This window comes from Echiichthys vipera, assembly GCF_963691815.1.
Source record: "Echiichthys vipera genome assembly, chromosome: 10".
Classification (NCBI taxonomy): domain Eukaryota; kingdom Metazoa; phylum Chordata; class Actinopteri; order Perciformes; family Trachinidae; genus Echiichthys; species Echiichthys vipera.
Window position 1 is genome coordinate 5,595,063 of NC_139835.1, and position 27,355 is coordinate 5,622,417.

At 41.4% G+C, this 27,355-nt stretch overlaps 1 protein-coding gene across 1 annotated transcript; it reads left to right on the plus strand.

Moving 5' to 3' along the window:
- The first annotated feature begins 115 nt into the window (after positions 1–115).
- pgap1 (post-GPI attachment to proteins inositol deacylase 1) lies at positions 116–24,256 on the plus strand. The gene is made up of 26 exons (XM_083921717.1): positions 116–329; positions 3,080–3,233; positions 5,359–5,534; positions 6,768–6,939; positions 7,955–8,115; positions 8,389–8,441; positions 8,549–8,615; positions 8,825–8,930; positions 9,166–9,224; positions 9,320–9,403; positions 9,655–9,704; positions 9,883–9,934; positions 10,021–10,098; positions 11,427–11,502; positions 11,586–11,659; positions 11,745–11,796; positions 11,876–11,942; positions 12,029–12,134; positions 12,259–12,297; positions 12,580–12,764; positions 14,014–14,244; positions 14,390–14,525; positions 14,673–14,723; positions 14,888–15,099; positions 16,760–16,864; positions 16,981–24,256. The coding sequence occupies exons 1-26, from the start codon at positions 198–200 to the stop codon at positions 17,117–17,119; spliced, it is 2,817 nt and encodes a 938-aa protein (XP_083777843.1). The 5' UTR covers positions 116–197; the 3' UTR covers positions 17,120–24,256.
- Positions 24,257–27,355: the final 3,099 nt, after the last annotated feature.

Consider the following 27,355-nt stretch of genomic DNA (forward strand, 5'->3'; position numbering starts at 1 on the left):
CAAGCTCTCTCCTCCCATTGGCCGAAAACCCTGCCAATCACTCCCGTGTGTATAGTGTGAGGTTCCTGATATGTGGGGCTCAGCCGGTGAGCATGACAGCTAGAGGTGTCTCACGCGGACAGGAGATCACAGAATGAGAATTCAAAGATGGAGCATGAACACCTGTAATATTTGAAAGCCAGGGTCCGATTGGAGCCATGAAAGTCGCCGCTGCGGTCGTTTACGGTGTTGCTCTGGGGCTTCTGGCAGTCGGCCTGCGAGAGTTGCTGACTGGCTTCGAGGAGAACAGATGCAGCATGACCTATATGTTTGAATACCCAGAATACCGGGTGAGTAGCCAGGTCAATATTCACTCAACACCTCACACAGCACGTTGCCCACAAATTAGCTAGCAGCATAGCATCACCATGTGTTGCGTTGTGTCTTACAAAGGCTAATTATGTATCTTCGTCCATTTCAACAACACTGATATAATTGTGTTTTTCCACCTGAACGGACAACGTAAATGAACCCTGTCGAGTTTTGGAGCTATTTCCTGAATCCTGCTAAAAGAAGTAACGTCAGGTGTAGCAAGGGCTGTGTCGCTCATGTATTTCCTCAAAGGTTTCTATAAACACACCCACACACACACCTGTCTGGTGAGGTGTGTGTTTGTTGGGGATTTGAGTTAGCCAAAATGAGCCATGTAATGTTAGCATAAATCAGCTGCTGATCCTTGAATCCTCTCAGCAGAGCAGAGACACAGGCTACAGGTCAGGTGGGAGCTGAAGCTGGGTCTCCCTCCTCTGCTCTGTACTCACCAGTGTGTTCATCTGTCAGGAAGTGGAGCACAGCTGGAGCAGAGCACTGCATGGGCATAGACCTCACTTCAATTCAATTTCAATTCAATTTTTATTTATAGTGCCAAATCATAACAAAGGTTATCTCAGGACACTTTACAGAGTAGGTAAAGACCACACTCTATGACTTATTTAAGATTTACATAGACCCAACAATTTCCCCCGTAGAGTACGGTGGCAACGAAAACCTTCCCTATAACAGGCAGGAACGTGGAACAGACCCAGCTCTGTGGAGGAGGTTCACATTAACATTTTCATTCACCCTGCCATGTAGCTGTACAGGAGGCCCAACTCCTGCTGCAGAAAAACAACCCCAAACCATGACCCTTCCTCCTCAAATGGAACTGACTTCTTTACACACTTTGGGTTCAGACTTTCCCCAGTCCTACGCCCAACATCATGTTTCCATCAGACCCAAATAAACCGAACGTCCTCTCATCACTGAAGTCACTCTGGACCAGTTCTCCTCCGTCCACACAACATACTCCTCAGTAAAGGCAAGTCTGGCCTTTTTATTCTTTCTGCTGATGAGAGGTCTGGTCACTGCAGAGTGGGCTTTCACTCCAAAAAGGCTTAAACTGTGAGACACTGTGTGCAGAGACAGATCCTTGTCCTGTTCAGCACTGAACTGGAGACCAACTCCAGCAACACCCTTTGGCCTTCATCTGGACAACCTGCTGTCTCAGGGTTTCAGTCTCTTTAGAGCAGCTTCCATCTTACAAAGTAACCAGGAGAGCTGCAGGTAAATGGGGTGTGTCCAACAATTAAGGGCGCACACACTCTCCATTCGTACCGTGCCCTGTGCTTGAGGGTACGTACTCCACCTCCGCATCACACCAACGTGAACCATTCCCCTTTCATTGTTTTAAGTGTCCGCGCATGGTCCGTCCTTCTTTTTTCTATGTCCGAACAGGCGCACATAAAATGACGTCAGAACCGCCGTAGGCCTCGTGCTCGTACACGTGCGCACGCTCATGCTTGTACGCTCTCAAACGTGCCGTGGATGGCAAGCGTACACCTAGGCGCGGCACGGTTGCACTCACACTGGTCAAACAAACTAGACTTTAGCCGTGAAAGGTGCTAGGGCACGGTACGGATGGACAGTGTGAGTGCGCCCTAATTAAACCATCACCAGGTGCCTGATTAATACCAATAACTGGGAGGGATCTGGAAGTGTTCTCTAATTTTGCTCACTGTTTTTTTTCAACGAAATAAAGGTTTTTGTTGAAGTGCCGTGGTTGTTTAAATAACATGCTAGCACAGTAGTTCTATAGCCACAGCTGAGTCAAAAAAACATTATTTCAGAATAAATCAAGTATTAATAACTTGTTCTCATATTTTTATCTCCACTATTTATATACAGGTATATATTTATATATATATATATATATATATATATATTTATATATATATATATATATATTTATATATATATATATATATATTATTACTATATATAATATATATTATTAACAGTTTTATACTACTAACCCTGTATGGATGTGATATGATCGCTATCATTGTTTTATAGCCTTAAACCCTTTATAAAACATGAACAAATACTTACGGAGAATTCATACCATAAAAGTTTATTTTATTGTCTTGTAAAAACATTTAATTTAAACAATTTATCAATTCTCAAAATGGAGTAGATGTACACACTGCTTTGCTTTATAGTGAGGCCTGTGAATATTCTCATTTGTCCAGGTCATTGTTATCCCCAAAGCAATTTCAGTCAAAAGCAACTGGGCTTGGTTATTTGTCTAGGAAGACGTTTCACCTCTCATCCAAGAGGCTTCATCAGTTCATGTACGCATCTGACCAGGCTGGGACTGGTCCAACTAACTGGTGTGGAGATCCAGGTATTGAACCTCTCACAAGGCCGATGATGTCACTGGAACCCTTTGTGCTCCAAGTGCCAACGACCGTCGTTAGAGTGACAGTTGTTGGTGCGAAGTTGGTTTGGACTTCGTTAGTGCTCTATTGAGTCTTGACGACAGTCGTTGGAGTCACAGGAGGCCAGTTGTGAACATTTGTTCTTTGAGGTTAAAATTGTTGAATCTCCTGAAGGGATGAAAGGGCAGCATTGTAAACTGGAGATAAGTGGTGTCTTTATAGTGAGGCTGTTCCGTGATGTGTTTACAAATGTGCCAAAAGGTTAATGAACTGTCTGATATTGATGTGACTGTGGGACCTCACCTCCTAATCCGTGTCTGTGTGGGTACATGTTGGGTTCACAGCGTGTGGCTCTGCCTCGTCGTGTGGTCAGACTGTACCCAGCGTATGGGCTCTACCTATATGGAGAGGGTCTTTACGCCCAGGAGACCCGAGCGCTCAAACTCACCGGTGCCCCTGTGCTCTTCCTGCCTGGAAATGCAGGCAGCTACAAACAAGGTACGTGTACAAAATACACGTAGGATTAAGCAAAGGGAGAAAAAAAAAAAAAGTGAAAGTTTTGCGTTACAGTTTTGCTCAGCAAAGGCGTTTAGAGGGAGGAGGTGAGTTATTTCAGTAAGTGGATGTGCTGAGGTTGTTTGAGGACAGGAGCGTGGCTTCATGCTATTTGTTTATTAGTCTCTGTCTAGCTGACTGGCAAGCACACTGGATCGTCCTTCACAAGTCTGCACATAGCTTTCATTTTTTTTAAGACAGTGGATGTTAGAGCTTAATCATGTCACAGAAATCAAGTCTTTTTGTTGTGCTGAAGTTCACATGTAAACATTAGAATATGTATTAATATTTTGCTACTTCAGTATTTTTGTTTTATATTTTTGGTTATAATAAGGTTCTTTTATAATTTTAAGGATATGTATACCCAGAGCTTTACACCAAACCATTTCTTCATTACCATGAAAACACACGCGCGCACACACGCTATAGTTTATTTTGACTCAATCCCACATACACCTTCTTGCTGCTGTAAATACTCACTAAAGCACCTAATTTGTCTTAATCCACAGCTGAAAATACTCCTCAAGAAATGCAGTGTTGACTCCTGTTTATGTAACGTTTGTTAAAACTACAGGGGTTGTTTCAGAACATGACATTAAGACACACTATGTATTTGCATTTTTAAAGATATCTGTCTTCAGTAGAAACATATGTGCTTGGGTCTTAGTGGTACAGGTAGGAGTTGTATTGGCGACTAACACATTGTTGGGTTTGGTCTTTCCATGAGTTGACAATAAAAAAAAAAAGTATACTCTGTATATCATTTCATTGTAATTGGAAATTATTCTGTCTTTGTCTTTTTTCTGACTAATAACTCATTATGATCTCAATAATACAAATCCTTTCTGAGATAAAGCTGGCACCTGTTAATGCTATCAGTTGTGTGTAGGAGGAGAACACCCGCACTTTATTCATTTGAATACAAACACATTTGGCTGTTGTGACTGTGGTGTTAGTGATGATGGTCCATGCTCTCTGTTCTTCATCATTTCTTGTCTTACATTTAGACTCTTAAAGCCGATGTATTTTGATAAGCTTAAAGTGTTATTCCTGCGCAAAATCATCCCATGGTCTTTTTCGGCACTTATATTCATCAAATAAGCCATGGAAACAGTTATCAACTATTGAATGTGGCTAACGCTGATAAGCTCGGGGCAGCACAGTGAAGGCAATAAACATCTTTTTTTACCACTAAAACTGCTCAAAAGACTTACCTACTGGCCCCTGTACCAGCTCCTCTCATAGTGAAGTCCATTCAAGTCGATTAGCAAATGCAATACAAAAGGAAGGAGCCCATTGATGATATATTTAGGAATCGGTTGCCTCTTCCAATTTACTCTGGGGGCATGGAAAATAGTGTCCAATATGGTGCGGTTGATGAGGGAGGAGCTGGTACAGGGGCCAGTAGGTAAGTCTTTAAAACACTCTTTTAATAAATTCTGGGTTCACTAACTACATTGTTGGTGCTTTGTTTTCTGTGTTCTTCTCATGCTGCTGCAGAGGTTTGGTGTTATTTTGAGCAGTATTAGTTGTTAAAAAAGACATTTGAATGCCTTCACTGTTCTGCCCCGAGCTAATCAGTCTGTTAGCGACTCTACCGGATATTGCCGTTAATAGTTGTCTGTCTCCATGGCTTATTTGATGTATGTAAGTGCCGAAAAAGACCATGGGATGATTTTGTGCTGGAATTATACAATCCAATTATCCAATCAAGCTAATTTGTCAATATCGGAGCTGATATCCGATTCAGGTATCGGATCGGTGCATCGCTAACTCTAATCAAAATCTTTTCAGCAAAACATATCCCATAATGTTACACCATATGCATCAATATTGTATCATATAAACACAGCAAGAATTACAGCCCCCCCCCATCAATAATTAAAAATATTTGAAAAAATAATTTGTGCATTAATAATTATTGCAGCATATCAATTGGCAGTTGCATTAAAGCTGAGCATATGTTAGTGATTAGCTAGTACTAGCATGGACCCACATGATGTCAGTAACACCACCCAGCCTAATCACACTATTTGATGCCAACACATGTCTTCCTCTCTGCATGAAGCTCGCTCCCTGGGCTCTGTGGCCTTGAGGAAGGCGGAGAACATAGAGGGAGGTCTCCATTTCAACGTGTTCACCGTGGACTTCAATGAGGAGCTGGTGGCCCTTTACGGCGGCAGTTTGCTCAGGCAGACACACTTCCTGCATGAGAGCATTAAGGCTATCCTGAGGCTCTACAAGGTCAGGCCTCAAATATCATCCGCCCATCAGGCAGGGTTACTTACTCTAGATGACGAATACTGCTGGTGGAGTAATATTTCAGTGTGAGGGATGCATATCAAACCTATCACATTTCATCACCCTCTACATTTAAACTTTAAGGCATGTGATTCATCTTTAGTTCATCTCACAGTGAAAAGATGTTGACACGGAAAACTACTAACAGTAGAATAGAAAAGTCAAATCCCTTAACTGCCAGAATTACAAAAAGTGGAGTTAAAGGATCTATATAAAACATATATATGTAGTCTGAATTAATATTTTAAACAGGGTTGTCAGTTGTTAGGCTACGGAAACAAGGAATCATTTTGAGTTGAGAGCTAGCTAATGGATTCCACAGCACTCAGAAAGACTTCAGTTGAAGACTGGCTAACGTTAAATACTGTTCTCAAATTCATTGATTAGTCCTAATGAGTGGTTACCCTGTATGATTCATTACTGACATGGAGCAGTCTGATCACTTGACACAACCTAGCGACCTGACTGCTGGAATTCTTATTTGTTGTCGGGACTACGATCTTGAGACACTAGATGGAGGTGTCCTGCTCATTCTTCATATTCAACCTTTAAGTCTGTAACTTTAATTGAGAAAATAGTTTGATACATTTGCTCCAACTCTTTACTCACTTTATACTGACAGTAGTACATGACAGATAATCAGTGAATCATGTTTCTCTGCTTCCATCTGGTGCCCTCTGTGTCCTCGTGGCATCTGCAAGATTCCTTCGCACCCAAAGGAAAACAACTAATCAGAGCCGAGGAGTCTCTGATCCAGTGTCAGTGACTGCTCTGAACTCTGATCAAACTGTGAAACTAGACGGCGTCGATCAAATATGAGTCAAGATTCTGTTACTGTTTGGCCTATTTCTCACAAAGTGTTTTCAGAGACGCTGCATCAGATAATGCTCGGCTCTGATTGGTTGTTTTCCTTGGTGCTGTGGGAACTTGACGATACCTTTAGGAGCACCAGGTGGAGGCAGAGGAATGGGATTGTTATTAAGATCTACTACAAGAGATTATTTTTCATAAAAGTTACCAACTGCAGCTTAAATAGTTATTATTCCAGTGTCATTAAATATGCATGTCTGTCAACCTGCCCTACTTTTATTTTAGTTATACTTTCTGATAAATGTATAACTCTAAACCCAATAAGTGGGTTTGGTTTTTAACCGGCTCTTTTTCTCTGCTTGTCAGCACCTGAAGACTCCCCCTCAGAGTGTGGTGCTTGTTGGTCACTCTATGGGAGGAGTGGTGGCTCGGGCGCTGTTCACTTTGCCTCGCTTCAACACCAATCTGGTCAGCCTGATTATTACCCAGGCCTCCCCTCACTTGGCTCCAGTGCTGGCCCTGGACCCGTACCTGCTGGGTAAGGCAAACGTATCAACACATGCGCCGAGATGTGCCCACAAGTCCTCATTCCAAGCAAACACGATAACTGCTTACTCTACAATTACTACCCTATCCGTAAGCTTGTAGGATAATCTACATACATATGACAACTGACACTAATCTTTATTAACCTGACTCTTCAGACGGTTTGTTACACAGAACCATCTGAGAAGGCCTCATTTGAAACTCTTTTAAAAAAGGCAGGCGCTTACAAAGCAAACCTAGCAGGTGATTGGATGAATCATCTCTATCAAACCCTCCTGAAGTCACTCAGGAGAAGAGAGCAAACTTTTTCCATTGAGAAAACCCTTCAGTGCCGTTGAGAGCAAACTTTTTCCATTGAGAAAACCCTTCAGTGACGTTCTATTCTATCAATGAAGAAATGCTCTCCAGTGATAAAACTGATGCTATTGCAGCATCTAAGCTAACCTCTTTAGAAGCCGCCATCATTGTTTTGGTAGCTGCTCGTGTCGCCGTCAGCCCCCGCTCCCCCCTCAAGTACCAGTAGCTCATTACTTGGAGCCTGACAAGATGGATTTCTTGCGTGATCTTGTGCTATAGCGAGAATTCATGTTCTGTGCGAGATAAAACCTTTGAACCTGCTCTAAAAAATTTAGACCGTACGACCTAAATTCAAGACCCTACTACGTGCTGTAATAAGTAAGCGTATGTATTTAGGTTAATTCAGTAATATGTAGGGCTACAACTTCTGCTATTAGCCATGTCGTTACTTTGTATTTATTTGCATATAGACTGGGGAAGTGAGATCATAAGTGGCCACTCAACACGCACGTGGGGCCGCTTTCTGCTGCCAGCTTTCTGAGCTGACGTAATTAGAGCTGTCCCTTGTGATCTGATCACCAAACACGCATGTTAGCGCCAGATCTGAACAGGGCCTTATTCCTGAACGTGACAATGACTCAGCAAATAAGGAGAACTTTTCTTAAGATCATGGCTATAATATGAAACGTCTTTGTCCCTGCTCGGTGTAGATTTCTACGCTGCGGTGAGACAGAAGTGGGTGAACCAGGCGAAAAGGCTGAGGAACGTCACAGTTCTGTCTGTTGGGGGTGGTTACCGTGACTACCAGGTTCGCTCTGGCCTGACATCCTTACCTTGTCCCCCAGGAGACCCCAATAAGTTGTCACTGGTGGTGAGTATTGTTTTTGAATTGGTTAAGTGACACTTGACTTTGTCATTGAGCCCCTTTTCCAGGATTTTTTTAAGAGCTGAGGAACTTTACCTGCGCTTCCACTGAAGGAACCAGGTCCAAACTTTATGTCTGCTCCAGAGGTAGTTTTTTCTGCCTTGTTAGCACCGAGGAAGACAGTACTAAAAGTTCCTGGTGCTAAAGGGCTCTGTAGATTGTGTTTGATACTGCAATGCTCTTGACATTTTCTTTCAATGTCTTCTTGCTTTTGTCAAGGCAACTGCCGTTCCCAGGACTTGGGTGTCCACCGACCACCTGTCCATCGTTTGGTAAAACGTTTTGGCATTATGTTCTGCTAGACTATGCCGTTCTTTAGAGCTATGTTTAAATAGTATGCACATTATTAATATGCAGTGTGTTTGTCTTTGTCTTCCAGGTGCAAAGAGCTTGTTCTTGCTACTGTCAGGGCATTCTTCGACCTCATCGATCCTGAAACCAGACAGGTAAACAACAACAAACCTTAATACACATGTTTTAAATATGTTTAAATGTTTAAATTCACCATGAAAAATGTTATGTGAAGAAATAGCTTGGGATGTTATCAGAGATGTAATACTTCCCACTAGTCTCTAGTGGCACAACATCTTTCTGCTATAAGTATAAATCCTCATCAATAAATAAGTTTCCCAGCTAACAAGTGTGTTCCTATTAGTTCACAGTCAACCCAGAGAAGAAAATGGCTGTACTCAACCATCACTTCATCAGACACCCTGTCAGGATGTTAGAAGAAACTCAAGACAACTCCATCTCCATCTTAGGTTTGAGAGAAACACTTAACCATGAATAATAGACAGAGACATTGTGCAAGGAGTCTCTTATTTTGTGTATTATATATGCTTTTACAGCCATATCTCTATACGTGTTTCATATTTTTCTATTGTATATTTTTGTTTTCATTAACTCTATAAAGCAAAGTGAATGACTGAAGTTTTGACGAGTGACTCTAATATAGAAACACTCATCTGTGTCCCTTTTTTTCTTTGCCTTTTCCAGATGTTCCTGAAGCATGGAGTGAAGTTAACACACTTCGACTGGCTTTCAGCACACCAAAGGTACCAGACTTTGTATCAGTATAATAAAACATGTATTAATTATATATATTTATATATACAGGCATAAAGTGTTCACTGTTGCTCTCTGTCTACAGGACGGTCAGGTCAAATACTTTCTGTTTGCCCTGTCGAGTCGCAGGAAAGCCTACAGCCATTTCTACTGCAGGAGCAGCAATCTGGTGAGTTTCTTGTCATCCCTTTGGGTTTGAGTGACAACCATTGCAGGCTTGTGTCACTATCCCAGTGTTAGACTTCTTAATTGCCACTCAAATCTTAAATTTGTTCAGTGATTCATTGTAAAATGTAACAGCAGTTCAGTCTGATTATCAGGCTACCATTTTGCTGTTTAGGATTTACAAGCAAAGCAGAAACCAAAATAAATAGTCCTTTTTTTAAAGTTCAGTTCTGATTTATTCTTGTTGATAAACAGGAGATGACTAGCTGGGTGTATGGCTGCGTGCACAAGAGTGGTTCTTCATGGTAAGAATATGATAATAGAGTCTTATCATCTCTTTCCCCGCCACCTGTATCCTCAATCAACACGTTGGTTATTTCTGCGATTTGTTGTCACAGAGAAAATGTGCTGTCTCTGGTGGTCACATTATAGAAGATAATGTATGTGTTCCAGTCACTCATTTGTGCTGTTTGAATTATCCAGTGTTCGTGCAGTGGATCTGTCCATGGGATCTGAGCTTCTGCCACCCTACAAGGTAATTGTCCACTGAAGAGACACCTTCCATGTTTCAGTCCAGTGTGAGCTGCGGTTGGTTGCTCACAACTGTGTTATCCTCCTCAGGTCCTGATTCTGAGTCTCAGCGACTTGTCTTCAGTTTCTCATCTGGTTGTTTCCGCCTCCAACCTCAATGGCAAACAGGTACATTGATAATGACAATGAGATGCTTCTCTGTTCTGTCCATAGACTGTATAAAAAATATTGTAGCCTCTCCGTCTGGGCCCGTTCTCTCAACTTGATCCAATCGTACTCACCTCTGGGACTAACCATTTTGTCAAATTTTAACTCCGCCTCATTTCCTTTTACCAAAAAAGGGCATTGATGTGATGTTGGGGGGAGGGAGATATGTCCGTCTTGCTGACGTATACCTGACGTATACCTGACGTATACTGAATTAGCAACATTAGCACCACCGTCCGGGAGCTAAACTAACAGAACATGCTACTAAATAAAGAAGGGAGTGGGATTAATTTTTTCCTGTGTCTCTAGTGGGAAACACACCGGTTCTGCGAGTAAAGTGCAGGCAGCCAGCATTTATGATCTATGATTTAAACTGATATTCAACACAGTACCATGCTCATAGACACATAGATGCTCACGGTCCGAATCCTCCCGCTGCTACAGATTAGCATCTAGTGTATGTGTCATAGACAGCAGGCTGTATTGCAAGTAATTAGCATAACAAACCACCACATGAAGGACCACAGTCCAGGTTGAGATGACGGAGTTAGCATGCTAATGATGCTTATCCTGACAACTAGCCTCTGAGGAGAAGTGAGGGTCAGCAGCTAGCTGTCACTAAAGAGGCCAAAGTCCTAATTATTCATAAAATGTAACCTCCAACAAAATAAAAACTAGGCTGGTACAAAAAAATCACCCCCCTCAGTGTTGTCATGGAGATATGACCTAAACATACAGACTAGAATGTTTTTTTTGTACCAGGCCTTAAACAGGTGACTGAACTCAGGTTGTTATAAGAGCAAGAGTGAGGCTAAAATGCTTTCATTCATCTCTTTTTGATTTCGACCACGTTCCGACCTTCTGACGCTGCATTAACTGTGTCCGCATCATGTTGCTACTCTACGGCCGTTTTGTCTTCCAATATTTTTATGTGCACGCACATCCTATGTTTTGTCCCTACGCCATCTTTGACATGAATCCTACACACCGTTTTATAAATGAGGCCCCGGATGTCAGGCTTTACCCGTCCACTTGCTCCCGATTCGTTCTCTACGTGTTCTCTGTTCTCAAAATTCCTTCGCTACGGGAAACAACAACAACAACAACCTTATGGCTAGCAACCTCTTGATACACTAACACACTACTAACAAATATGTCCCATATATCTTGACACTGCATATCTTAAGCAATACACAGCCAGCCAAGTGTGAAGTCCAACGAATGAACGCTTGTCAGATTTCCATTTTAGCCGGATGTTAATTTATAAAAATGACGTTTCTGGTCCACAGTTCACGGTGGAGTGTGAGTGGCAGAGACAAGAATCTCAGACTGTGTCAGTCCCAGCGCCACATGTTCTGTCCTTCGGTGAGTAGTGTTACTCTTGATGCTGATTCTCTTAAACTGAGGAGAGAAGACGCATTCCTTTTTATTAACTGTTGGTTTTCCAGGTTTGACTGTCAGCGATGTTTCAGTCAACTCCTCTGGACTTCTTCACACCATCAAGCTGCAACACTTTGACCAGGTAGCTTTTTTATTATTTCATTAGCTGGACTCAGTATCTCAGTTCCTACTGTGGCACTAACTGTTAAACACCTCTGTGTCTTTAGGTCTATCAGGCTTTCAGAATTAACGTGGCAAGCCAGTGCAAAGGACATAAAGGTGAGTTAGTCTTGTGATACACAGGCAGACACGTGCACATGTTAAATATAAATAATGATCATCGTACGTCTGTCTGCAGATAGACTGCCCAACGTGTACAGAATAAATGTACCATGGTTTCGAGAGGACTCTTTAACCACAGCCAGGTCAGCTATGTTCGTGGCCTTGTTCTGGCAGGTTTACATGTCTGTTGCACTGTTTCTTTCATGACTTGATGTGATCTGTCTGCCAGTGTGCCATCAGTGACTGAGATCTCAGGGATGCTCCACACAAGTCGTCCAGACAACACCTCAGGTGTCCTCCTTCAGCTCCACACTGCCCCCAACTGCCAATATAAGGTACTGCTCCTTGGGATGAATTGTCATCAGGATGTTCACCCAACAAACATGGATTTCATCATCAATAAGGAGTTTAAAACATGATGTGAAATGAATGGTGTTTACCTTGTGATTTTTACTGCAGGTGTCAGTGAGGACTTCGTTACCCAAGGTGCTGGGACAGGTACAACCTTCCTCTTTCTTTTCTTTTCTGTTTGTTTGGCTTCAATGAAAACAGTCTTTGCCCTGTGATAGACTAGCACCCTGTCCACGGTGTACCCCGCCTCACGCCCGATGTCAGCTGGGATCGGCTCCAGCCCCCCAAGACCCCGATAGGGACAAGCGGTTGAAGATGGATGGATGGATGGATGGATGGATACAGTCTTACATGTGTTTTTCTTCATGAACAAACAGCGATTCAAAGAGGAGAAAGCCCCCAGGTCTGATTTGCTCTCTCCACTGACAGATACTGAGGTTCTGTGGTCCCATGGTGCCAGTGTACACAGCTGTAACCCTTCTCCTGGCCTGTGGGGGACAGCTGTCCTCCATCCTGAAGTCAAGGGGAACTGCAGACATGAGCCAAGTGGTGGGCAAAGGCCTGCAGCCTCATAAAGTCAACCTGCCCGTTTACACCCTGCACATGTTACTGAGGTGGGCTTCAAAGGTCTAATGTTGAACTAAAGTGTGATCATTTAGTTAAGTCATGGGCTGGACGGATAATTCAACATGATATTTTGTCGTCTTTCAGTGGAATCATATTGAGATTTTGTGATAAACAATTACGTCATCAGAATTGACAAAAAAAAACATGTTTAGTCGACCTCAGAAAATGTTATCTAAACTAGCTAAGGGAATATCATTTGAAAATTGCACTTTCGCTTTTATAATCAAACTTGACATTGTCACACAGTTCAATGCGATTACATAAGCAAACATGAGATAAACTGGGTGATATGGAAGAAGGCAATAGAAAGATGGAAGATATAGTGAAAGCAATATAAAAATGTCTATCATACAACTTTTGTCACAAATGGACGGCAATATTTACGTCATTCGGCCGACACTTTATGTTCTAATCCTTGCATGTTATATTAATTTTGCACTGAAGTTCTCAATTAAATCAGAAAATACTCAGTACCTTTCATTTATGAAGTGTTTAATTCACACAGGAGTATACACAAATAAGCTTTAACATGTGGTTATTTCCTATGGACTATTTATTTACTGAATGTCATAAAACATGCTATATTCTGATATACAGTGGAGATAAAAATTAGAGAACAAAGTATTAATTCTTGGGCGGCCGGTGGCTGAGTGGTTAGAGCTGTCGTCCCATGTAAAGAGGCCGAAGGTCCTCGAGGCAGCAGCCTCAGGTTTGACTCCGACCTGCGGCCCTTTCCTGCTTGTCTCCCCCTCTCTCTCACACACCCTATTTCCTGTCTGTTCTATGTAATAAAAGATAAAAAAAAACTGCCAAAAAAAGAGCATTTAGAGAACAAAGTATTAATTCTTGATTGATTGTGCCTTGGTTATTTAAAAAAACATACTAGTACAGCAGTAGTACAGCAGTAGTATAGCCACAGTGGATCTTCTTTCATATTCTGAATAATGAAAAATAACAGTATTTCAGAATAAATCAAGAATGAATACTTTGTTCTCTAATTTTGATCTCCACTGTGCATCGTTATCGAGATATGAAATCCCCTTTATGGGATAGAAGGTTTTGGCCATATCAAAGCCCTCGTACTAGCCAGGTTAGAGCTTTAATCGCATCTCACACAGCCTTTGAACCCTACTTTTGGATGATGTTTTGGAATATTTTATGAAAATACCTGCATATTTGCAAACCCCACATGAGGTTTTTTTTCTTGCTTATGCTCCTTTCTCTCCATCCCCTCAGTTATAGTTGGTTTCAAGAGGTCTGGTCAATCCTTTACCTCCCCCCAATGGATACCCTCTCACAAACCACCCCTGATGTGACATTTCATGAGGATGTGGTACCAGCTGAAGAATGGTCCCACCTCCTGTCCCCTCTACTTTACATCTTTGGGGCAGCTGTGGCATACTGGGGCAGCACACTGCTCCGTCTCATTATGAGACTCATCTCTCTGATTTTAGCGCCACTACACAGGTACGGTTGGACATTTGAACATAGAGGAATGTGAGTTGAAACTACAACTGGATAGTCCTTAGGCGCTCTGAATATCTATTGACGCATCCATTCTTGTGTCTCATACAATATTTAACTTTAAAGTTTGACCTTCTTTTCTCTGCAGACCATCTGTCTCCAGAGACTGTGGCACTGTACGACTGCGGACCCAGCTCCTCACCAGTCTGTGTCTGACTGTTATGGGTGGGATATCCTGTGGGGCGCTGTCAATCTTTGCTGCCTTTCTGCTCCACCTTTACAGGGTGAGTCCAAGCACATGGTAATACATATGAAGCCCTTCGCACTCATTTTCAGAAGAGCATCAATAATAAAATCAGCTTAAATACAAACTAGACTCTGTACATCCCATACTCTTCACCATCTACCTTTGTTTGTCATCGCATGTTCAGGTACTGCGGCTACAGATGACCGAAAGATCTTTGAGTCACATGTTGAATCTGGTAAGATTTCCAGGTTGCATCGCTCCAATCACACCACCAGCACCAGATGATCACTTTGATGGTCTTGTGGTTGCTAGTGATGTGAGCACAGAGCCGGGGTTAAAAATCTATTACAATATTACAATTAGATTCTTGTCGAAACAAGTTTTCCACCATGTTTCAAGGTACCCCGGAATCCCAAAGAATCTGAGAACGGCACAGTCGATGCTGAATCGCTGAGCAAGTCTAAAGAATGTAATGGCGCCCCCCTGCTGTCTGAGTGTGCTCTGCAGGAGGTGAGGGATGACTTACAGCTCCACCTCTGCCTTTCTGCGCTCTTCACACTGCCTGTCATGCTCATTGCACCCTCACTCATCCACTGGATCCGCAACCTAAGGTACAGTATTAAAATGGAGGAATGTGAGAGATGAAGCACTTACACAGCTGAGAAGGCTGGGTTTATTTGAAAGTATGCCAATTACCACCTTAGATTTAACAATGCTAATTAGTGCTATGAATATGTTACGGAAAATGCTTATTTCTACATGTTCAAAACACAGAACAACCACTGTGCTTCATTTGATACCTTTTTTTCCTACTTAATTCAATACTCATGTGAATGGCTGCATCATGGAAATACATCACCCTGGACTTGAGTCGACTGGAGTTGTAGATATCTGTTAAAGGGGAAGTGTGTCAAGGTCTTAAGGATTGGCATAAAAGGCTGAAGAGGCAATAATGATATTATGATGATATATGGTGCAATTTATTTTTCCACCACCAGGCGTAGTTGGGCATCTGGTGCAGGACTAATGAGAAAGTGTAAAAAAATAAAAAAATACTATTCATACATAGGCCGTACAAAAGAACTTCTACTACCACCAAGGCTTCAGGTAACAAAAGTTGGCAAAATATCATAACATAGCTGAGTACAGGAAAGCATAGTATTGCTTCTCCCTAAAGAGATTCCCAGGTGCAAATAAAACACTTTCCTTATATCTGGTAGATATACAACCCCAAATAGGTACATACCATTATACTCAGCAAATACGCATCATACAGAGTTAAAAAGGTACCTCCAACAATTTTTAATACACCAGGCCGTGCAGTTAATATACATGAATGGACATATGCTACTACATTCACAGTACAAGCTTAAATAGAGATAATTGAGTTAGTAAGGACGCACCTGCGCCATTCTCGTACGCAGCTAAACCATACAGCTCACCCAGGACGGGGGTGCGCTTCCTAGAAGCAGCCGGAAGAGAACAGCTCATACGGCGGTAAGAAGTCGTACTTTTAAAAAAAGCAAACAAGCAAATTACATATTTTCTCAACAGACATTATGCACAAGCCTTAAACTTTTAGGTTTTTTAATTAATATTTCACCGCAGCAAAACAGAATTCTATCAAGATTATATAATTGAGAGAATGAATGAAATGCAAGGGAAACGTTTGGTGCGGTTTAACAATATGTGTTCACCCATCTGTTTAAACACACGCAAACTTAACACGTAACGCATAACTTAGACTTAGACTAACACAGTCCACAACCCGCATATTTTGAACACACGTCCATTCATTATTAAAACCGCATGTAGTGGTTCAGTGCGGCCACAACAAGGACACGTGAGGACACGGACACAAGCCTAGTTAGAATTTGTCAAAATGACTTTATGGATATGCTGACTTGGAATTCTAACATGTCAAAATTGAACTGTAGGTATACAGTATTTAACTAGAAGTTAATGATAAAAGTTACAGATATGTACAATAAATTTTAACACTAGTAAGAAATGACTCGTTCATATCAAGAATTAGCCTTTAACCTTCTGACTGGTGAGAAATGAACTGTAGGTATCTTAAATTGGAACTGCCACTACTCCAAATGACATTATGGATATGTTGGTTAGTCAAAAAGCAGTTGTTGATGTCTACAATTTCTTTTACAGCTACTGATCAAAGGTAAAGGGCACAGAGCTGAAACACAACACTCTCCTAGCAAGTGGCATATTACGTTTATCAATTATGTCTGCGTGTGTTGTGATCCTCTGCAGGTATTCTACCCAGCTGGATCCTGACCCTTGTTGGCCACTCACTGTGCCTCTAATTCTTGTGTACATGCTGCTTATTAACTGCAACACTTTAAAACTCAGCAACAGGTAAGAGCACATCACACACACACACACACACACACACACCCTATTAGCTTCAGGATCCTGTCAGAGTCGAGGGGGTTCTTTTCTGCTGTGTCCAACTTTTGTTTCTCCTCTTTCAGTAAACTCCTGCCTCTGACATCCTGCCTCCCTCTCCCCTTGTCCATCGCCATGGTGACCTTCTCACCACTCCACCTCTACAGAGTTACCTACTTCCTGTTGGTGGCACTCGTCCCTCTGGCCTTGTGTTGTCTGCTCTGACGGTATCTGTCCGGTTTCAGTCCATATCCCTACCATAACAAGCCTTTCTCTAGATCACAACCTGGCTCGCCGAAGCTGCTTGAGACCGGTTGGTTCCCAGAAGATGTCTATCTCTGTCCAGCTGCCATGGAGCAGAGCCATAGACATACATAGCTTGGGGAACTGTCTGCTCAATGTTAGCACTAAAAGCTCCATGGCGATTACTCTATGTTTTTAAATGAGAGGATGTAATGTCCGTGGAACACTTGGTGTGAATATGGCTCCGAAGGATTGACCTGAAACCAAGTTTGCCTTACTCTGTATATCTATAGCTCTGCCTTCAAGGAGCAAGACCTCCACAACCAGTGAAGCTACTGATACTAGAGATTCTCAACAGGGTGTTACTGTTCAAATGTGTTGTTTTTGTGTGTGTAGTCTCTAGTGTCTACAGTGGCATTGTTCACTGTGGTCACTGTGCTGTAAACTCCTTCACTGCCTACTGCTTAGTGATGACTTCTAGTTGTGTGTTATGACTGTCGTAGCACCGCCACAAAAGCAGCGGAAATGTTGCATTCGCTCCATAAGAAAAGTCCAAAGTAATCATGTTGACATTCTCCCATATTCACCTTTTGATTCAGAACAATGACACTGCACTAGAAAAGGCTTCAGTGCAACTTCTAATCCGTCTTTCAGTGGTGTAGCCAAACCGTTTTTACAGACATGGCCAGGGCTGGAGCTGATCATTCTGGTGGTGGGGACATAAATCTCTGTCTTATTTACAGTAGTCTTTTCTCCTGTGTGACATGTCTAGGGGTGGGGATTGACAAGATTTTATTGATACCAGTGCCATCTTGCTTCGATTCTTTATCGTTTCCTGTAGGGCTGCCCCGACCAAGGATTTTCTTAGTCGACCAAGACACGGTTCCAAATGTTGTTTTTTTTCTGCGAGCAAAGGACTAATGGAACTTTGGTCGGATAATGATTTTCTGGTCGACCACTGCTTGGTCAACTATTTGGGAGCAGCCCTAGTTTCCTGATCAGTTTTCTGTCTGGAAAAATAGTCTGAACACAGTGTGGATGAAATGAGAGCATGTTTGCGGTTGGTTTTCTTGTCAAAGAAAGAATCTGCTAAGCCTGCCTGCATGGTGCTAATGTTCTTCTAACAGGATGTATCTACCCTCAGTAACAGACTTGTTGCTCAGTTGGGAAGCAGTGACACTTGTGTGCTGCTACATGCATAGAGAATCAAATACATGTCATCGCTGGAATTTGAACCCATGTTGTCTAGAAAGATGTTAAACTGGTGGTTCCACCCTGGAAATGATCATTTTACAGACATTACAAGCTGCACCATTGTTATCTTTCTCCATGAAATGAAGTTAGGCTTCGGGCCGTTCCAACGCCGTTGTTTTGCAATGCAAAACTATCAGAAAAACATACCATGCATTGATAAAGGAATCGATACGCTCGGAGGAATATGATTCCAATTTTCTACCAGTTCTCGATTCCCATCCCTAGACACGATGCCTCCTTCTTTCACTCACTCACTTAGGCAACAGTGACTGTTAAATGGGCAGCAGTCTGGGGCCTTATCGAAAACAAGCACCAAATAGCCAGAAATAATAGTATTTATTTTCTTACATGAAAGAAATGAGCCAAGAAGGGAAAGTCATTTGAGAAGGATCTAAGTGCATATGTTGGCGTTGAACTAACGAAAGCTAGTCCAACTCAACACTCCATGCTTACTCGTTCTCTCGATCAGTTTTCAGGATAATGTGCATTTTCATCGCACTGCTTCCATCAGTGCACTAACACAGAAATACTATTCTCACTCATCAATTCAGATATTGCTTCGCTGGTTTGTGTAAAACTACTTTCAATAAAACTGAAAACGTCCTCAAGAGATGTTTCAAATTAGAAGCTAATCAGTGGATCGTAGCTCGTATTTCCTTGTAGGCTTTTAATATCAGGGCTTAGTTTTTAAGGTTTAGTTTCACTGCCTGAAGCTTAAAGGTTGAATATGGAGAATGAGCAGAACAGCGCCATCTAGTGTCTCAAGATCGTAGTCACAACAACAAAAAATAATTCCAGCAGTTGGGTTGCCAGGTTGGTTGCAGAGTGTGTCAGAGATCAGCCTGCTCCATGTCAGTAATGAATCAAACAGGGGAACCACTCATTTGGACTAATCAATGAATTTACAACAGTATTTAACGTTAGCCAGTCTTCAGCTGAAGTCTTTCTGTGAGTGCTGTGGAATCCATTAGCTAGCTCTACACTCTAAATGATTCTTGTTTCTGTAGCAACAACAGACAACCCTGTTTAAAATATTAATTCAGACTACATATATATGTTTTAATGTAGTTTTTAATAAAGATTCTACATATTCAACCTTTAACTTTGATTAAGAAAAGTAGTATTGTTGAATGCAAACAGTATTTCTGTACAGTATTTGTATTGGGAAAGAAACGTGGTGGTACTGATGGAATTATGTTGTTACAACTCACATTACAGTTACATTTTACATTGGACATCATATCCAAGTTTACAAAATTTTAATTAAGTGTAGAAAGGTGGGTTAGTTTTCACTAAAGCATCGTAGTCATTTTCTGTTGATCATTATCAAAACATGCGGTTACCTCGGATGTGAATCATTGTTGTAAAACATGACCTGTGTAAAAGGTTCAATGGGAGGTGAATACTTCTTTGACAGCGTAGTAGGGTTCCAACGAACGATTCTTTTCATTGTCTGCTACTATGTCGATGATTTTCTGGATTAGTTGTTTGGCATGTAAAACGACAGAAACATGTAAAACGACAGAAACATGATAAAAATGGTGATCTGTGTTTCTCCCAAAGCCCAAGAATGGCGTCCTCAGATGTCTACTTTGTCCACAACTCAAAGATAATCAGTAAACTGTCACAGAGGAGCAAATAAACCAGGAAATATTCACATTTAAGAAGCTGGAGTCAGAGAATAGGATTTTTTTGACCAATTTAATTAATTTCATTTAAATGAATGGATTGATCTTTGCAGCTCCACACCATAGTGCTTGATCCAACGACCTCCGTGTCCAAAGCCTGCTCCAGTCTGGATTTCTGTTGGCAGGAATGCACAGGTGTTGACTGCTTAAGTGCCATTACACCAAAGGTTAATGAGGTGATTGAGAGATAAATATGCTTCGCAGTCAAATTAGCACCTGGGAATGGAACAAATCCTAATATTAATGAGTTGTTCACGCTCTGGACATAGTCACGTGCTGCACTCCATTTAAACAGAGTCCCTGAGGCTCCTAATGACTCTAATCATAATGTGGTTGTTGCTGTTCTGACTCAACTGCAGAAGCTGTGCGTTGGTCGTGGAGAAGCTGCAGCCTAGCGATGTTTAAAAAGCAGATTACGGGGCAGCCGTAAATAGGCTGAAGGTCTTCGAGGCAGCGGCCGGGGGTTCGATTCCGACCTGCGGCCCTTTGCTGCATGTCTCCCCCTCTCTCTCTCTCACCCCATTGCCTTTCTGTCCTATACAATAAAGGCTTGGAAAACTGCCCAAAAAAATAATCTTTAAAAAAAAAAGCAGATTACTTTCTTTCTCTAAACTTCAGATTTATGTTCAGTGGAGGATTATGGGATGTCCGTTCAGTATATACAGTGTGATTGGAGCCTCAAACCCTAATTTCAATTCTTTAACCATAAATGTTGAAACCCCATATTGTGATAGGAATCATCTTTGTGCTGCGACAGGATCGGTGTCTTGTATTTAGTGGTTGCTGGTTATTAAGGCACAGATAATGATTATTACGTTATGGCAGGTGTACAGGTGAATACTTCTGACCAAGGATACCACCTTTTGTCTTACTTTTTCTTTTTTATTATGAATACCCTTTCATCTCAAACAGATCACAAAATGACTGGCCTTTGACCTTTTGCGAGTCAAGTTACAGCAAAAATCTTTTTGAATGTTTTCTTTCTTAATACGTGCGAACACCAGGTGTTCTTGTGGTTCCATATAAAACATTTAAGAGACAAGGCTGGAGTTGTTCTATTTTTTTCCCTGTAAACAAAAGCCAACAATGTTTTATTCTGTCGACTCAGCCCATTGCCCACTGCCTCCTATTGATGATGAACAGTAAATCTTTAAAAACTGCTCACAAACATTGTTTTTCATTAGTATAAAAGGCTCAGTAATTCCCTAAAAAAACAAAGAGCTGGGCACAGTAAACATAACTCAAACAGGAGGAAATAGTGCATTTCTTGGACTATTTTCAGCGGCGCATTAATACACATCTGGTTCTCCAGTGAGTAGTTACAGCAGCAGGACGGCGTGTGTGGGATTGGGTCAAAATGAACTGCTGTGTGTGTGCTCATGTTAGTGAAGGAACATGTCAGAGAACAGAGGTATCAGGCTGTGGATACACACAATACTTGAAAGGAGAATCACAGTCCGTTGTTGGTTTAGGTCTTCTAATGGGATCTGTTGACAAAAGGAGAACTATAGAACATCCCCAGCCTTACCCTTTAATGCAACATGTTGTAAGAAGATGATGTTATGTCTGATATCTTGACGCTTTTGAAGTTGTGTTACAAGATTGCTTCACACCATCTTTCTGATTGTTGTGATGAACTGTTTCCTGTGCGGTGGGGGTGGTGTGTGTTGTTCTGCCATGGAAGCCTAACATTTTGCTGCTTTTTGACTTCAGTTGTGACATCCAGTGACTTATTTTTTTTTAAAGCCGGTTAACTGTTACACTCACTCTGACACCCCTCAGCCATTAGAGTTTTATAACCACGTTTTCTGAATCAATACTATTCAAAAAAACTTAAATGATGTATGAAATACAAGTAATGACTAGTGATGTACGGTGACCCAGACTGATCTACCACTGCTGGCCCAGAGTATGATCCAACCTGTCTTGGACTTAACGCCTCTCTGTGTTGAAAATGGTGTCTTAGTGCTTTGTCCTACATGCTCCTGCCGTTGCTCACACCCTTTCATGTCAGTGAAGCGGCTGCCGTGCCTTTCTGCTTTCTCGCTGCATCTGTTTCATACCTGCCCGTCAGTCCTCGGCTGAATGATAAAAGGCCTACGGTGAATGTTTACTTCACTGGTTCTGTGTGAATGTGTTTGCTCACTAAAACATTTCTTCCACACAGTAGTATGAGTTTAGATTTGCGTGACTTTATAATAACTACATACTAAAGATAAGTTCATTAGGGACCAATCACACTTCTTCGCCTCAAGCCGGCACTCATAGAAGCATAAGTCAGCACTCCCCTCAAAGACACCGCTGTTGTTCCCAACGTGAATGTACCTGCACCGAATGTCTCTACGTGCGTTGGAGTTGATACAGTTGCTAGTGGTGTACGTGATCAGCTTTTCTGTGCTCTGTGTCCGTTTGGTGCAGTTTTAGTGCTTTGAGATACACATCGTCTGCCTCGTCGTGAACTGCTGGTATTGACTACTTTGTAGAAGATTAGTAGAGACGAGAGCTGTGTTTTCTATAAATATATATGTGATTTATATCGGTGTTCACTGTGATCATGTCATAGTTCCAGATTTACACGTGACTGGTTTGTTTCCAAACTGGAAAATCATTACATGACCTTTCCTGACACAATGATGTTTTGGAATATATGGTATTTGAAATGAGGTTGTGTTTTGTACATTTGGCAACAGAGTTTGAATCCAGACATAGGGATCTTTACAGAAAATGCAAGTATTTATTTCTCAACTATTAAATCGTCAGTTATTTTTTCTCTATTAAAAAGCATCTGGGTTTATGAAAACATTATTTTGATGTGTGTAGCTGGAGTTAAGTGTAGCTTATTGACTTTCTTAATAGTAAAGTAGGTGACACCTCAAACCAGGGCTAGACAGTCACAGTTTCCTGGTTGCCATTATCAACCATTTTCCAAAACTGGCAACCAATTCTTGGCCTTTTTAACTTATAAGTAATGGGGACAAACAGCAAAATGTGCACCCAAAACTAAATATATTTTAAATATTGCTGTTAAAGTCAGAACTGGAACCAGACAAGTGTGTAAGTGCATTTTACTCACTGCACACAGGCATTTGTTACAGAGACAATGGTGGAGTAACGTTGTTTGACTGCAACTGATGAACCTGAATGGAAATTTCTGTAACGTTTCCACTGTAAGGCTGACGTACAATTTCATAGTCTTGTGATTACTCAAAATATAAGCTGACTAAAAATGGCAACCGTATTTTCAGTTCGGAAACCAAAAATGTATGCCTTGTTGCCAGCTCGGCAACCGCTTTTAAAAGTTAGCGCTGAGCCCTGACTCTTGTTTTAGTATCCTGTAAATCAAATGTACATTATGCAGCATAAAGGATGATCAAATCTCCCACTAACAGAGGTTTCTCCCTTCTCTGTGTGAGCTTGCTTTTCATGGTTCTCCAGCTTTTAAGCGTTTGAATCAAAGGCCGCTCAAACCGATCATGTGCCCCACTCATTTGGATCGATCCCTGTAAAGATCCACTTGGCAAATGCTGTGCAGCTGTGAAACAACACGCTCTTGATGTCCAAGCACATACTGCACGTCTTAAATTAAGGGCTTGTGATGTCCAACACTGAACTCTATGAAACTATCAAATTCACTAACAAAGCTGTCCATTGTTGAAACATTAATAATTGGAGTGTTAGTAGTGTTAATCATTTCCGTTGGGAGATGGCTATGAAGAAATTCTGGTTGTTTGTATTCACTATAAGTTTCCTAACCACATTAATGAAAACTGTCATTAAACATGAATTTTTCTCACTGTTTATCTGGTAATATGGACGTGAACTTCTTATTAAATGTTACATACTGTTTATAAGTGCTTTAAAGTCTGGTAACTATCAGTTTCCTTTATTCTGCTTCTGCCTAGAGTGACTTTAAAACCTGTAACCTCGTGCTAGCTGGGCCTTGTTGTGCAGAACTAGTTAGTCCTCCTGACCTTTGCTAATATACTGGAACATGCAGTCAGGGGAAAGAAGTGAAAATGTACCATATGTGAGGGATGCTTTCTTTTCTTTTTCGCCTTTTACAGACGAGGCTCTAGTGTGGAAGAGTATTTTCTCCTCAGGTTTAAGCATTATTGTGTCAAATTTGATTGCTTTGATGTTTTTATATTTCTCACATTTTTATCTGATGTCATTGTAAATGGGCAAACTGTGCACTTTTTGGCACTGTTGTTGTTGCAATAAAACAAAAAAAGAAAAAATAATTGTAGTTGTTTCTTTGTTTCTTTTCTTCTAGAAAGTGACCTCTAGTTATAAGTATGAAAGGAATATGCTTTAAAGTGTAATTCCGGTGTAAAATCATTCCATGGTCTTTTTCGGCACTTACATACATCAAATAAGCCATGGAGACAGATTTCTCGTGTATGAGCTGTGTCTGCGTGGGTTTTCTCTGGGTTCTCCCGGAGAACCTCCCGCAGTCCAAAGACGTGCAGGTGTTAGGTTCATTGATGACTCCAAAATTGCCCTGTAGGTGTGAATAGTTGTCTGTCTCTGTTCGTCTCTATGTGCCCTGCGATAGACTGGCGTCCTCTCCAGGGTGGACCCCCCCTCATGCCCGATGTCAGCTGGGATCGGCTCCAGCCCCCCACGACCCTGACAGGGACAAGCGGTTGAAGCTGAATGAAGATGAATGAATGAGCTATTAACAGAGAAATCAGGTAGAGTCGCTAACAGCCGGACATGGCTAACAGTGATTAGCTCGGGGCAGTACGGTGAAGGCATTAAAACTTCACTAATCCTGCTCAAAATAACAGTAAACCTCTGCAGCAGCATGAGAAGAGTCCCTACACATAAAACAAAGCACTCACAACGTAGTTAGTGAACCCGGAGTTTATTAAAAGAGTGTTTTAAAGACTTACCTACTGGCCCCTGTACCAGCTCCTCTCATAGTAAAGTCCATTCAAGTGGATTACCAAAGTCAATCCAAAAGGAAGGAGCCCATTGCTGCTTTGTTTTCTGTGTAAGGACTCTTCTCATGCTGCTGCAGAGGTTTGATGTTATTTCAGCAGTATTAGTGGTTAAAAAAGACATTTGAATGCCTTCACCGTACTGCCCCAAGATAATCAGTCTTAGCCACGTCCGGCTGTTAGCGACTCTACAGGATTTCTCAGTTAATAGTTGTTACACAAAAAAAAAACATTGTTACCATGACCACAGTATCGACCCAGCTGTTCTGCAGATCTAAAAGACGCCTTCACTTGCACTTCATCCTTCCGAAGGCTTGCTCAATGACCCCCCTCCCAGGGCTGATCTGGGAGTTCTGCAGCTCCAGTGAGGGTCCCACTGTCACACTTAGGAGTGATGACAATTGGGAAGTCCTGTCCAATGTAGATGTCTCTCCAGCGAGCTGTACACCTGCTCTTGCTATGTCACAGGCCCCCCCACGCCCTGGCATAATGAACCCTGCCTTGCGGTCCAGCACTAATGTCAATGAATGGCCCCCTCTCATCTATAATCCTGTGAAGAAGGACGGAGTAGAATAACTTTCTGTACATGTCGCTTCCTCTTATTTGTGGCCAAACGCAAAAGTTGGTGAGCAACAGGAATTCATGGAAGATCCTGCATTAAATTCATCATTGTTGAAGCATAAGTATATGACTTGTACCCTCATTGCAAAGACTTCCTGAAATGTAGAGCTTGTAGGTTGTTTAATTGAGACTGAATAAAGTCAGTGCAGCTGCGGACACTCCACCACTGCCACCGCCCCATATATCTCCTCCACTTTCAAGCAGCACTGCTGTTCATCTTCTTTTTTTGTACTTTCTATCCATTTGCTGTGTCAGTGAATTTTGGAGTGAGTACTCCTGCACCACTGCTGACCGGCCACGGGGAGGCACAGTGTCCCAACCAACACTTGACTACAGCCTGCAACAGGAGGAAGTGAGAAGTTGCAACAGGGCTGAATGTAGGCGTTTCCTCATGTTTACTGTGTTTATTTGCTATGGTGGAAAGTGTTCCATCAGAATCACATGGGTCATAATTTATATATATTTATACATGTGTATGCATGTGATGTGTATGTCTATACACGCGGTTTTTATATACATACTTATGCTTTATCGTACATAGCAGTCAAATGTTTGTCCGGCTCGCTGTCCTTGTTTTAGTTGTCTGTCTATTCTGTGTCCATTGAGAGTAACGAACCACAGTCAGATCCCTAGTGTATGTACATTTAGAACAAGGTGATTCTTATTCTAATTTGGCGTAATTGGCATAAGGCTAAAGTGGCTTAAGTGACATCTATCATTAATGCCATAGACTATGTGTTATACAGGTATATGTTCATTCACCTGCGTATATCCACTGTGGAAAGACAGGAGCTGCAGTGGTAGATCCCTTGAAGTAAAGTAGTAATACCACAATGTAAAAATACTGAGATATTCAAAATATTACTATATATTTATAAATAATATTAAATAAGGTAGGTTCTTATCTAATTATTATCAGTAGAATTATACAGGAGTGATAATATCTTAATAGGCTACATGCACAAAAGACATGGAAAGACTATAAAAAAGACCAAAACAACTACAAAGAGATGCAAAACAACTACAAAGAGACAAAACAACTACAAAGAGATGCAAAACAACTACAAAGAGATGCTAAACAACTACAGACTAAACAACTACAGAGACAAAACAACTACAAAGGGATGCAAATAACTACAGACAAAACAACTACAGACAAAACAACTACAAAGAGACAAATCAACTACAGAAAAAACAAGTACAATGAGACAAAACAAGTACAATGAGACAAAACAACTGCAGAGAGATGCAAAATAACTACAGACAAAACAACTGCAGAAAGATGCAAAACAACTACGGACAAAACAACTACAGAGAGATGCAAAACAACTGCAATGAGACAAAACAACTACAGACAAAACGACTACAGAGAGATGCAAAACAACTACAGAGAGACAAAACAACTACAGAGAGACAAAACAACTACAATGAGACAAAACAACTACAGAGAGATGCAAAACAACTACAGAGAGATGCAAAACAACTGCAGACAAAACAACTACAGACAAAACAACTACAGAGAGACAAAACAACTACAGACAAAACAACTGCAGAGAGATGGAATACAACTACAGAGAGACAAAACAACTACAGACAAAACAACTACAGACAAAACAACTACAGAGAGACAAAACAACTACAGACAAAACAACTACAGACAAAACAACTACAGAGAGACAAAACAACTACAGACAAAACAATTGCAGAGAGAT

Coding starts and splice junctions, on each gene's coding strand:
- pgap1 (XM_083921717.1), top strand. CDS start 198: ATGAAAGTCGCCGCTGCGGTCGTTTACGGTGTTGCTCTGGGGCTTCTG. Junction 5,535..6,767: donor CTATCCTGAGGCTCTACAAG/GTCAGGCCTCAA, acceptor TCTGCTTGTCAG/CACCTGAAGACTCCCCCTCA. Junction 9,705..9,882: donor CACAAGAGTGGTTCTTCATG/GTAAGAATATGA, acceptor TGAATTATCCAG/TGTTCGTGCAGTGGATCTGT.